Genomic DNA, 12100 nt, shown 5'->3' on the forward strand with positions numbered 1-12100 from the left:
AAAAAAAAATCAGAGCAGAGGTGGCAGCGGACGAGGATATGGCCTTGGCGAGCTTCTCCTTCTGGCGTTGTCATTCCCTGGGATTTCCGACTGCCGCAGCGCCCTTATTTAGGGTTTCTTGCTCTTCTCTCAAACTCAACACAACCCTAACTGAAATCAACAAGGCCGGCGTAATCCCATGCCTTCGTGCCCGGTTGCCAACAGGTATTTGGAAAAAAAAGACCCTGATTTTTGTGGGATTTTCGGCTTCTACAATGATAAAGTAAGGGACGTAGAGTTACAATGTAGGTTATGAAGAGAGTAGAGGCCTTAAAAATATGCTCCACTCAATTTCATTTTGCTGTTCAGAATAAGAATCAAGCTTCTGAGAAAGAGGTTAAGATCAACGACTGATCCAATATGCTAAAGTGACTTGAATTGTATCCCATTTGAACATAAATTTTAATAAAAGATCAGACCATTAGTCTGGTAATAGTTTTCCTCATAAGCGATGACATGGTTTTCATTCTCCGTGGAAGTTGAGCTTTTTAGTTTTCTTCTCTGATGGGAGTCGAGGGTATTAGTTTTTCCAGGGGTTGTATGAGGGCTGACTAAACTATTTTTGCCAAAGAGTTTAGTTTTCTCATTTCTTTGGAACCATTATGTTATAAAACTATTCTTTGCTTTTCATGGGTTGTACCTCAAGGACTAGTCAAGAGGTTCCATGGAGCTAATGGTCCAAGGCACAGAAGAAGGGTGTAAGTTTGCTTTTGAAGGTTTATTAACAATTGTATCAACAGAAGATGAATTGCATTAATGTTGAGATTTTTGAATGGGATTTTTTTCAGAAAAAAAAAAAAGAGAACAAGAGATATCTGGTGGTGTTCAACTAGGTTGAGCACTTTGCATTGATCTTTTTATTTATTATTTATTTATTTTTATTAACTTCTTATAAGGAGGAATCCACCTGAACATCCAAATGATAAGTGAAGCAAACCCAGGTAACATGGGTTTGTCCCTCTATCCTACACCACTCTAATACTGAGGAGGCTTGTCTTCGTTAATATAATCGTTTACTTATCAAAAAAAAAATACTGAGGAGGCTTGAATTCAGGACCTTTTGTTCATTCCTAGAGGACATTACCACTGAGCTACAACTTGGTGATAGCACTTTGCATTGATTTTCATTTGATTTTGGTTGGGACTAGAGTTCCCTTCTTTGTTTAGGGTATGTTTGGCCCTTGATCTGCCTGATTTGCATCAGTAATTATGTTTTTGTGGTATTATATGATATATTGTTTTTATTTCAAATTTCATTTTATAGTCAATGCGCTAGATTGAGGCATATCATCTTTCACTCTTTTGTCTAGTGTAGAGCTAGCGTTGGAAGCTGAAGGTACTGCACTAACTGGTGACATCTCAGTGGTGAGTCTTCTTACTGTCATTTTGCTTCTTATGTATGTGAGATTGGATCAGGGACCTCTCCATATGCATTTTTTTTAAAAAATATTTTTGATAGGATCTGCAAAATTTTTGGTATCCATATGCACAGGAAAAAGCTTGTTGGAAAAAAAGGTATATCCTCTTAATTCACCTTGTGTTCCTATATATTTTATTCATTAATGAATAGCCCAAACATTGATGCTTTGTATAGAATTGAGTTACTTCTATGCAAACATTATTATAAGAATTAAATCATTCCCTTATTTTTATTGTTAAAATGAGTTACTTCTAAATGTTTAGAGCAAACATACTTTGTATAGAAAAGTTAAGTGGTGTTTGATAATATAAAAAATTTAGTATTGAAAATTTTAGTGCTGAATTGTTATTAGTATTTCTTGATAAAAAACAAACATATTCATTCATTGAATTGTAAATAGAAAGAAGCACAAACAATCCTTCCAAGATGCACAATTATTGATAAAAAGGTAAACAAGTATCTTGCTCACCAAAAAAAAAAAGCTATAACCATCTGCACAAACAAAAGAAAAAGCATGCAAACACTAAAGAAACTTTATACACTCATGGGGGAAGAAAATATTCAACAAAGGAGACCAAATACTTTGCTTCTTGCTTGGCTAACTAGTCCACAACTTGATTAGTTGAATGAATAACCCAAGAGAAGGAGCATCCCACCTCTCTAGCCACATCTATAATTTTCTGGATCTAATCGTCAAACTTCTATGAGCTTCTTTCTTATTAGACCCCTAAGATATTATAATAGCAAAATCTCCCTTTACGGTTAGATTAGATAGGCGCAAAGCTTTAGTATGCACCTCCAATAATGCTTTTCTTTTTATCTCAATAGCTGAACCTCTTGCTGTAGGTTTAAAGTAAGCTCACAGTACTATGCTTGAATGATCTCTCATCACACTTCCAATTCTTAATTGTCTAGGATTACTTAAAAAACATTTGTCAAGTTTAACTTTAACAAACTTACAAGTGGGGGTAGCTTATCAATTGTAGCCTTTCTATTCATTTTTTTGAGCAGTAGACATTCTTTTGATTTAGTAATACAAGATATAAATGAACATTAACAAAAGACTTAGTGGCTGAGACCCATAGGGAAGAGAAAAAGTAAAATCGAATCCCTAATAGCATCCATAGATCTCTATTTATCCTCAAATGCCCTAGCATCCATCTCTAACCATAAAAACCATATCAAGCATAAGATAACCACTTGATAAAGAACCTTCCTTTTTGATTTATTGCCAAAGCCTTTAAAAAAGAATCCTAAAATCTTTGCTACACTTCTAGGAGGTACCTAACTAATCATGGCAACACAAAACAATCTATGCCAATGTTCTAGTGCTATGAGACAATGAAGAAAAAAGATGATCAATTGTTTCATTACACTTCTACACAAACATTGGCTAGGCTGGGAGCTTTGTAGGGTCTTCAAAACTAAGGCAAGTTGTTGGTATTAACCTTCTTATTAGCCATAACCATGCAAAAGCCTTAAGCTTTGATGGAGCTTTGAATTCCAGATTAAATTAGCAAAGAGCTAAAGGAGTCAAAGATAGGAGAAACTGAAAAAGCTTTAAAGGAACCACTCATGAGCACGTTCTTAAGGGTGTAAATGACCAAACTTTTTCATATAGGAAGAAAGGTGATGGGTATAGGTGTAACAAGGAGGAAAGAAGACTAGTTAGCTCCTCGATTTCTAGATTGGAGAGGTTTTGATGGAAATTGAAATTTCAAGATGTAGTTAGAGAATGGAACTAGAATAGAGGAAACAAGCAAGTTTCTAGTCCGTGTAGCCTTGAAAAAAATTGACAACTAAAGCTTGAGAGGATGATCACCCAACCAAATGTCCCCCCAAAATCAGATTTTTACCTTCTATCATTGAGAATTGGGTAAAATAAGAGAAATCATTGAAACCACTTAACAACAATGTTGGTAGCCCAACCATTGGAGTGAGGCTATAATATTTAAGATGTCTCTACACTGGAAGTATTATTGTTATAGGAAGCCTCCACAACCACTTACCTAGAAGGGCTATAGTTCTCAAGGAGATTCTCCCCAACCCCATACCTCCACCCCTTTTGGGTTTGCACACATGTTCCCAATCAGCTTAGTGGTCTCTCTTTCCTTTTCTAAATCCTGGCCAAAGAAAGTCCTACACATTTTCTCGATTCTAGAAGCCACTTTTACTAGGACCTTGAAAACCAAAAGGAAATAAATGAGGTTAAGCGATAAATGCATAAGGGTTGTTGTACCTCCCAAGGATAAAAAAACTTTCTTCAACCATCTAATTGACAAGTCTAAGATTGAGTCCCAAAATGAAACAACTCTAGGGTTCCCCACCAAAGGGAGACCTAGGTAGGTAAGGGGCCAATTAGAGACTCTACATTCCAAGAGGCAAGCTAAATCATGAACAAAGTTCTCTTTGACATCAATACCTGCTAATGACCCTTTTTCTAGATTAATCTTTAGTTTGCTTTTGGAAACCATTGAGATGAACTTAAGGTTTTGCATTTCCTCAAGGTTAGCCTTAAAGAAAAATATTATCATTAGTAAATTGAAGTTAAGATACTTGTGCTATAATTACCCACCAAAAAGCCTTCCAGTGAACCATGGTCCATAACTCTCATTACTATCCTACTCAACATATCAGCGACAATGCTGAAAAGAAAAAAGGAGAGAGGGTTGCTTTATCTTAAGCCTCTAAAACCCAACTTTTGATAGATCCATTGACTAGAATAGCAAAACTAGTTAATGATAAACACCCTTGAATCCATAGTCTCCACTTTGGACTAAAACCTATGGTTAAAGTATCATCCAAAATATCGCAATCCATATGTTTTTAACCCTTTTGAAAGTCGATTAAAACAACTCTTGAATTTCCAAAATATCTTCTTTTAGCACTTCAGTCGCCACTAATTTTACCAATGAATTATAAATGCTAAGAATTAGAACTATTGAAAGTATCTTCTAAAAGCTAAATGATGAATTTAAATTTAAGTGTTTAATAAAAAAAAAGTTTAAAATCTATTTATTTCACAAATTTGTCTTTACATTTAATGACCATAATTTTTAACCAAAGTTATAAATATGACTTGAAAAGTATTGTATTGTAAAATTGTATATAACTTTTTAAAAATGCCTATTTTAAATTTTATGTTATTGTTATTCTTAAATTATTATTATTTGTTGAAAAGTATCTCAAATTCCTATTTTATATATATTTCATTTGGTAAAAGTATTCTATAGAGTATTTTTTTTAGATTTATAAGAAAAGGCAAAAAGGAAAATTTATTACAAGGATTTGATATTTAAAAAAATTTTGAAGGATTTTTTGTGTTTTGCTTTAAATGAAAAGTCAATTTCATTTACTTAGCTGATTAAGTGATTTTTGATTAGAAATCAGTGTTACATGGTAATGACATATTTATTATCAAACATACTTAAAATTTGAGCCTGTCCAATTTTTTCACTTCTGCATGCTTTTTTTTTTTTTTGATTAGAAACAAAATATAAATTATATTAATGATAATAATAGTAAAGGTACAAGAGAATGATGAGAGGTCTTTCCCAAAAAAAAAACAAATTTTGATCAAAGTAAGAAAACACCCTTCTATCCAAAACTATATACAAAGATAACCCCTAACTATCTCAAACTTTTGAATCACAAACCGCAAGCCAGTTGAGTTGTATAACACAAAAGAGGAACTCCTCTGAAAGCAACACTACAAGAGGCCATAGAGAGGAGTAGAAGTGAAGTAAATCCCATAATATCCCTTTTGATCTCCCCTTATCCTAAAAAATCCTAGCATTTCTCTCTTACCACACAATTCACAATAAGACGAGACAAGCAATTTGCCAAAGTGTCTTGCCTTTGATTGAATTCTCCAAACCCCTAAAAGTAATTATCATCATGTTTCCAATACTCCTCAGTGGAACCCAATCCAACCTTGCTATATTCAAGAACTTGTGCCATAGCCCAATAGTTAATCATCACTTTTGTATGCTTTTATTTTATTTTTTATCAAACACCATATTACACTAGATGAATTTATTTTCATTCTTAGTCTTGCAGTTCATGAATATACTGATAATGAAGTTCTCTAAATTTGTAATTCTTCTTGATTTGTAGATGGAGGTTACTATGTCAACCCCAGGTGTGTTTGAGGTTGTTTATATATGCAATAATCCCCAGTTTTTTCACTATAATTGACAATTAACATGAAAGCTTACATGCTTTCTTCTCCACTATACAGGTTTTACAGGAGCTGGTGCAGAATCATCCTAGAAAAGTCATAGGGGTAATCATTTTCACTACTTCTTTTGGTATTTTTTATGCCATTTTATATTTGTTCTAGTTATATTGGTGGACATGGAAACGGGAGTCTGGCTTTATGATTCTCCAGAATCTAGGCATCAGGACTCTTCTACCCTAGCTGGAGGTGTTTCTGTGTTTGAAATTTGGGAACATAGAATTTTGTGTTCTTGTTTACTTGCAAGAATCATATGCAATTGTTTTCATTTTTCTAGCCATGTTTGAGCCTAAAAAATTGTTAAATTAATGAAGATAATAACAACTGCATAATAGATTCCTCACCAAAAAGGCATCCTTTACTGTTCTTTGTTTCTTCTCCTTCTTTCTTCACATTAAGTAAATCAATAGAAAAGTACGTTGCCTATAAAAAAAGAGAGAAAAAAAAGGCTGAACATGCATGATGCATGTCCAGTCTACAGAGTTTAACAGGCTAATGGTTGAATTGTTAGACCAGACAAGTGCCTCCTGGTGTTCAAGTCATTTACTCAGCTCATCAAAACTGCATTCCAACTTCCAAGATTGTTCAGAAGTGGTTAACCATTGTGCAGGTTGGAACTGTTTTAAATGCTAAGGATGCCAAAACTGCCATAAATGCTGGAGCCAAATTCCTCATGAGTCCTGTAATTGTGAAGGCATGCTCTTGGAACTTAGAACTTTTGTTTTTTCTAAACATGCTTAATGATCACCAGGAGATTATGGATGATGTCCAAGGTGGTGAAGTTTTATATATACCTGGTGCAATGACCCCAACAGAAGTAAGGACATCTATGTAACTTTGTTTCTATACTTAAGTATTAAACATCCATAGTACATATTTTAATCCACCTAATTTATTTTTGTTTTTTTGCTGTTTTTGTTTTGGCCTTAACTAGTTTTTATAATGGAAATTGTAGAAGATCTTTTTCATGTGTTCATTCTATTTGAGCTTTGCATTTTTTACCTTGCTTCTCCCTCTAGATGGGCCTAACCAATATTTTGTGTGTCCTCAGATCTTCTCTGCATATAATGCTGGTGCCAAAATTGTCAAGGTGAGACTTATTTTTTTTTGATTAGAAATGAAGAGAAATATATTAATAGAAGGAAAGATACAGGAGAAAGAAAAGAAAAAAGAAACAAAAGAAACCACTAGAAGGATGAGAGGTCCTTCCTACACAATCTGAACAACAGAAAAAACACCCAACATTAGCTAAAAACAAAGAGAAACCCCCACAAACTCACACTTTTGAAGCGCAAACCTCACTCCAGTTGAGTTGTAACACATCTAGAGGAACTCCTCTAAAAGCTGTAGAACAAGAAGCCCAAAGAGAGGAATAGAACAAAATCAAATCCCATAACGTCTCTTCCGATCTCCCCTTATCCTTAAAAATCCTATTGTTTCGCTCTTGCCACACTATCCAAACCAAAGTAAGGCAAGCAACTTGCCAAAGAGTCTTGCCTCTTAAAGAGTTCGCCAAGCCTTTAAAAGCAATAACCAACATGTCCTCAAAACTCTTGGAGGGACCCAATCCAACCTAGCTAGCTTGAACAACTTGTTCCAGAGTCCAATGGTAACAGGACAATGAAGAAAAAGGTGATCAATCGACTCTCCATTTCCTTTGCAAAGAATGCACCATTGAGGACAGAGGGACTTGTAGGGTCTTCTCAACTGCAACTTATCATTGGTGTTCACCTTCCCATGAGCTACTATCCAAGCGAGGGCCTTAACCTTTGAAGGGACTTTTGAACTCCACAAAAACTTGGCCGGAAGGAACAAAATAGGATTAGAGACTTTTGACAAGGCCAAGAAAAAAGATTTCACTGAAAACAAGCCTGATGAAGACAAAGACCATGCTCTAGAATCTGCCAAAGAAGGAGAGAAACGCACTGAACTGAGGGAGGACATTAATCTCTGAAGGAGATCAATTTCTGAATCGGTAAGATTGCGACGAAAATTTAAATTCCAAGCTAATGGAAAGGAATTGCCAAGGACATTTGAAACAGTGAGGTTTTTCACAGAAATAACTCTATAAAGATCAGCAAATTGCGAGCACAAAGATTGGTTACCCCACCAAAGATCTTCCTAAAAGCGAATTCTCTCCCCATTGCCCACCATTAGGCGAACAAAAGGGGAAAATTCCTGGAAAACTTGAGCAATAGTCTTCCAAGGACATCTGTGTGACCATCTAACCACCATGTTGGCGTCCCATCCATTAGGATGTGTCCCATATATACTCACTATAACCTTATGCCAAAGACCACTCCTTTCTCTAGGGAACCTCCAAAGCCATTTCCCTAAGAGAGCAATATTTCTCAAAGAAATCTTCCCAAAACCCAAACCTCCCAACTCCTTTAGTCTGCTAACAACCTCCCATCTAACAAGATGATCTTTCTTCCCTTCCCCTGCCCCAGACCATAGAAAATTTCTTTGCATCTTCTCAATCTTTGAAGCAATTGAAGCTGGGATTTTAAAGAGGGAGAGGAAGTAACTAGGGATGTGAGACAAACAAGACTGAATTAACGTAATCCTCCCTCCCAAAGACAAATAGGCCTTTTTCCAACCATCCAATCTTCTCGAAATTCTCTCAACCACCGGGTCCCAAAAGCCTATTGTCTTTGGGTTCCCTCCCAAAGGAAGACCTAAATAAGATAAAGGCCACTCAGACACTCTACAATAAAAAACCGAGGCCAGACTAGACAATAGCTCCTGCCTAGTGTTAATACCTGAAATGGTGCTTTTCTCTAAGTTGATTTTTAAACCAGAAACTTGCCCGAAAACCAAAAGGATAATCTTGAGGTTTTGAAGATGTTCCAGAGAGGCTTTAGAGAAAAAGATAGTGTCATTTGCAAACTGTAACAAAGACACTCTTGTCCTATCCCTCCCCACAGAAAAACCCTCAGTAAGCCCAGTTTCCTCTGCTCTGAACAACAACCTACTTAGAACATCTGCCACTAAAGTAAAAAGGAAAGGACAGAGAGGGTCTCCTTGTCTCAAACCTCTAGAAGCCTTAACCCAACCCTTTGCATTCCCATTAACTAGGATTGCAAAACTAGAAGAAGACAAACAACCCCTTATCCATGATCTCCATTTCTGGCTGAACCCCTTCCTTTGAAGCACATGATCTAAGAAGCCCCAATCCACATGATCATAGGCCTTCTCAAAATCGATTTTGAAAACAATTCCTTCCTCCCCTGACCTTCTTTTCTCATCCACCACTTCATTGGCTATCAACACAGCATCTAGAATGTGTCTCCCTTCAACAAAGGCTTCTTGAGAACCAGAGATTGTTTCATGAAGAACTTTGCGTAAACGCCCTGATAAGACCTTAGCAATTATCTTATACAAACTTGTAACCAAGCTAATGGGTCTATAATATGAGATTTTAAAAGATTTGACTTTTCTTAGGCACCAAAGCAATGAAGGTCGCATTTGTACTTTGGTTTATTACCCCATTGGTGTGGAACTCGAGAAACACCTTAATAAGATCCTCTTTTATCACATCCCAACACTCTTGATAAACTGCAATAGTAAAACCATCAGGACCAGGGGCCTTTTCCTTATTCAATTGGAAAACTACCATGCGAACCTCCTCTTCAGTAAAAGGCCTATCCAGCCAAACTCCACTCTCTCCAGAAATAGGGACCCAGTCAATATTCTTTGATGTTAAGCCTTTGAAATTGATACAGGCTGTGGCGAATTTTTATAGGTCCCAGGGGGGCAGATGTTTAGTTTTTATAATTTTTATTTTTCAGCCTTAGCTAGTGTCTCAAATTCTATTCCTTTCTACCCAACTAATTTTTTGTTGAACTCAAAAGTCCCTTCTAAGGTTAGGGCCTTTGCTTGGTTAGTGGCTCATAAAAAGGTAAATTACCAATGACATGTTGCAGTTGAGAAGACCTTTCAAAGCCCTTAGCCCTAATTGGTACATCCTATGTAGAAGGAGTAGAGAGACAATTGATCATCTCTTCTTGCATTTTCCGATTACTCTAGGATTGTGGCATAAAATTTTTTCACAGGCTGGAATGGATTGGGTTTAGCCTAGCAGTATTTCCGATATGTTGGTGATCTCCTTCAAGTGTTTTGGGAATTCTATTACAGGTAAGACTTTTTGGAGAATTGCATCTCTCTCTCTCTCTCTCTTGTGGTTTGTGTGGAGAGAGAGAAATGCTAGGATTTTTTAGGTCATTTGGAAGACGCTAGAGATGTTGTGGGATCAGCTTCATTTTTATGTTTCTTTTTGGGCTTACTGTACAAACATTTTTTAACCCTATCCTTTGAGTGTAATCCACCTTAGTTGGCTCCCCGATATGTACACCCTAGGGTTGGGTTTATAGGGTCAGGTTTTTATTACTTGTATAGGCATTTTGTTCCTTTTGTATAGCCCTCCTTGGGTTAGAGGAGGTTTACTTAGTTCTTTCGATCACACGGCCTTTTGTACCTCTTGTGTAGCCTTCCTTGGTTAGTGGAGGTTTACCTAGTTCTTTTGATCAGGTTTGTACTTCATGGGGAAGATCTCTCATCCTTCTCATGTCCCTTTTCTTTATTAATACATATATTTTGTTTCTGATATATATATATATATATACTTTCTTTTTTTTTTTCTGTGGTAGTAAGTTTCTAATATTTAAATTTGTTGTGCAAGTTAAATTCTTTATTAGTTCGTCCCTGTTAGAGATACATTGGATGCATGCTAGCATTCTGCTGATGCATAAAAGTTTATGATTAGTGGCAGACCTGGTATGATTCTATGTAATTTATAACTGAGGAGAATCTACCAAATGAATATCGAGTTTTAAATGTCATCAAGATTAAAACTTTTTATCAGATTACTTCTTAGAAGACTGTTAAATAATGAATTTCAAATTTTAAAACATGGTTCTAGACTTGGGTAACGTATATCAGTGATCCAGTCTTGGAAGACCAAAAATTCTTTAATTAGTATTTGTTATCCCTTACTCCTTGGTTTAAAACCAGATTTGTGAAATCTCTAGATTTGTTTATCATTATTTTCTCAATTAAAAATTCAGTTTACCAATTAAATCAATTTTCCATTTAAAGATCATTAGTTGATTTTACCTAGACAAGGTTAGTTACAATTTTTGATTCCCTGAGGAAGATAACCTGGAATACTACATGCAGTGTGATCTTTTCTCAGGTTTTTTCTTGACCAAGATCACTAGGTAATTAGGCTTTAGTAATCTTATAGATAGAGAAGTAAATACTGGTCAACAATCACCCAAAGAGAAGTAAGATAACAGAGGTATTTTTGAAGCCATCCACAAGCCGCCACAACTCATAAGATTTTGATGTTTGCCAACCAAATCACCTAAAGAGCAGCTAAAATGGAATAGTACCACAGCAGTCTCCCTCATGGCTTCCTTTCCAAACACCTGCAAGGAAATAACCAATATATCTGTGATATCTCAAGGTGCAGTTTACATGCCAGCCAACAAGAGCAACCTTTGCGATTACTCAAGGGCAAAGGGGACATGAAGGCAATGCTTGTCTGTAGACTTTCTGTCCATGCACAAGAAACCATGCTTGGCCTGATGATTTTATAGCACCACTAGAGCATTGCCAAAGCGACCTAGCTGGTGGAAATTCCAAGGTTCAGCTGAGTGTTGGCATGAGAAAGTGGAGATGGATTTACAAAATGCAGGGGAATGGGCTTTATGTGATAATTAAGTTGAATTCAATACTAGTAGTCCATAGCATGGATTAAATGGTACTGTAGGAGCAGTGTAGCAAGTTACTGCAATACTATATCAGGTGCTGTAGTGATTCCATTAGGTAATACAGAAAGAATCCTGTAGTGGTTATCTCCTAGGTTACTTCAGGGAGTTGGGGTCCTTGGAGGCTTCCTCACCGGTTGAGGAAAATTCTGTTTTCTTTAGGGGATATTGTTTTCTCACCTTTTTGGGAGCCTAATCATCCAATAATCTGTCTGAGGGGTTGGCTAAGAGGGGTGCTGAATCCCTTGAGGTTTTGTTAAAGGGCATTTTTAGTCCCCTTGATCACAATGACTAGTTCTTTATATTTTCTTGATTCGGTTTTTCTCTCTTTTTTTTCCCTCTTAAGTTTTAGCTTTTCTGCTCAGTCTACTGTGCTGAACTGTTGGGTCTTGGACTTGTGCTGTGTATTTATTCCCCCTTTGTGATATCTTGTTATTTTAAATAACTTTTATTTATAATATAGTTTTTCTTTTGTTTCTGATCCAAAAAGAAAAGAGAAAAAGAGAAAGGTGCTATCCCTCTACATTTTGTACATTCCATTTATATTGTACTTTAGTCATCTTCCAGAGTCTTCTTGTTGCATGTACGTATTGCATGTATATGGGGCCATAAACAGTCAGCATGTCTGTTATT

The 12100-nt window shown here is 36.1% G+C and overlaps 1 protein-coding gene across 9 annotated transcripts in view; it reads left to right on the forward strand.

The window, feature by feature from the left end:
• The window catches only part of LOC104877879 (uncharacterized), a 20208-nt gene continuing 8108 nt past the window's right edge, over positions 1–12100 (forward strand). For 3 of the 9 annotated variants that reach the window (XM_059742044.1, XM_059742045.1, XM_059742043.1), the window contains exons 1-7: positions 1–204; positions 1355–1404; positions 1499–1554; positions 5576–5600; positions 5700–5744; positions 6307–6513; positions 6748–6786. In XM_059742044.1, the coding sequence (XP_059598027.1) occupies positions 39–204; positions 1355–1404; positions 1499–1554; positions 5576–5600; positions 5700–5744; positions 6307–6513; positions 6748–6786 (588 nt within the window). In that variant the 5' untranslated portion in view covers positions 1–38. Of the gene's footprint in view, positions 205–1349; positions 1405–1498; positions 1555–5575; positions 5612–5699; positions 5745–6306; positions 6514–6747; positions 6787–12100 lie in introns of all 9 variants that reach the window. The other 6 variants (XM_059742048.1, XM_059742049.1, XM_059742046.1 and 3 more) reach the window with 6 other exon arrangements.

This window comes from Vitis vinifera, chromosome 13 (assembly GCF_030704535.1).
Source record: "Vitis vinifera cultivar Pinot Noir 40024 chromosome 13, ASM3070453v1".
NCBI classification, from domain to species: Eukaryota; Viridiplantae; Streptophyta; class Magnoliopsida; order Vitales; family Vitaceae; genus Vitis; species Vitis vinifera.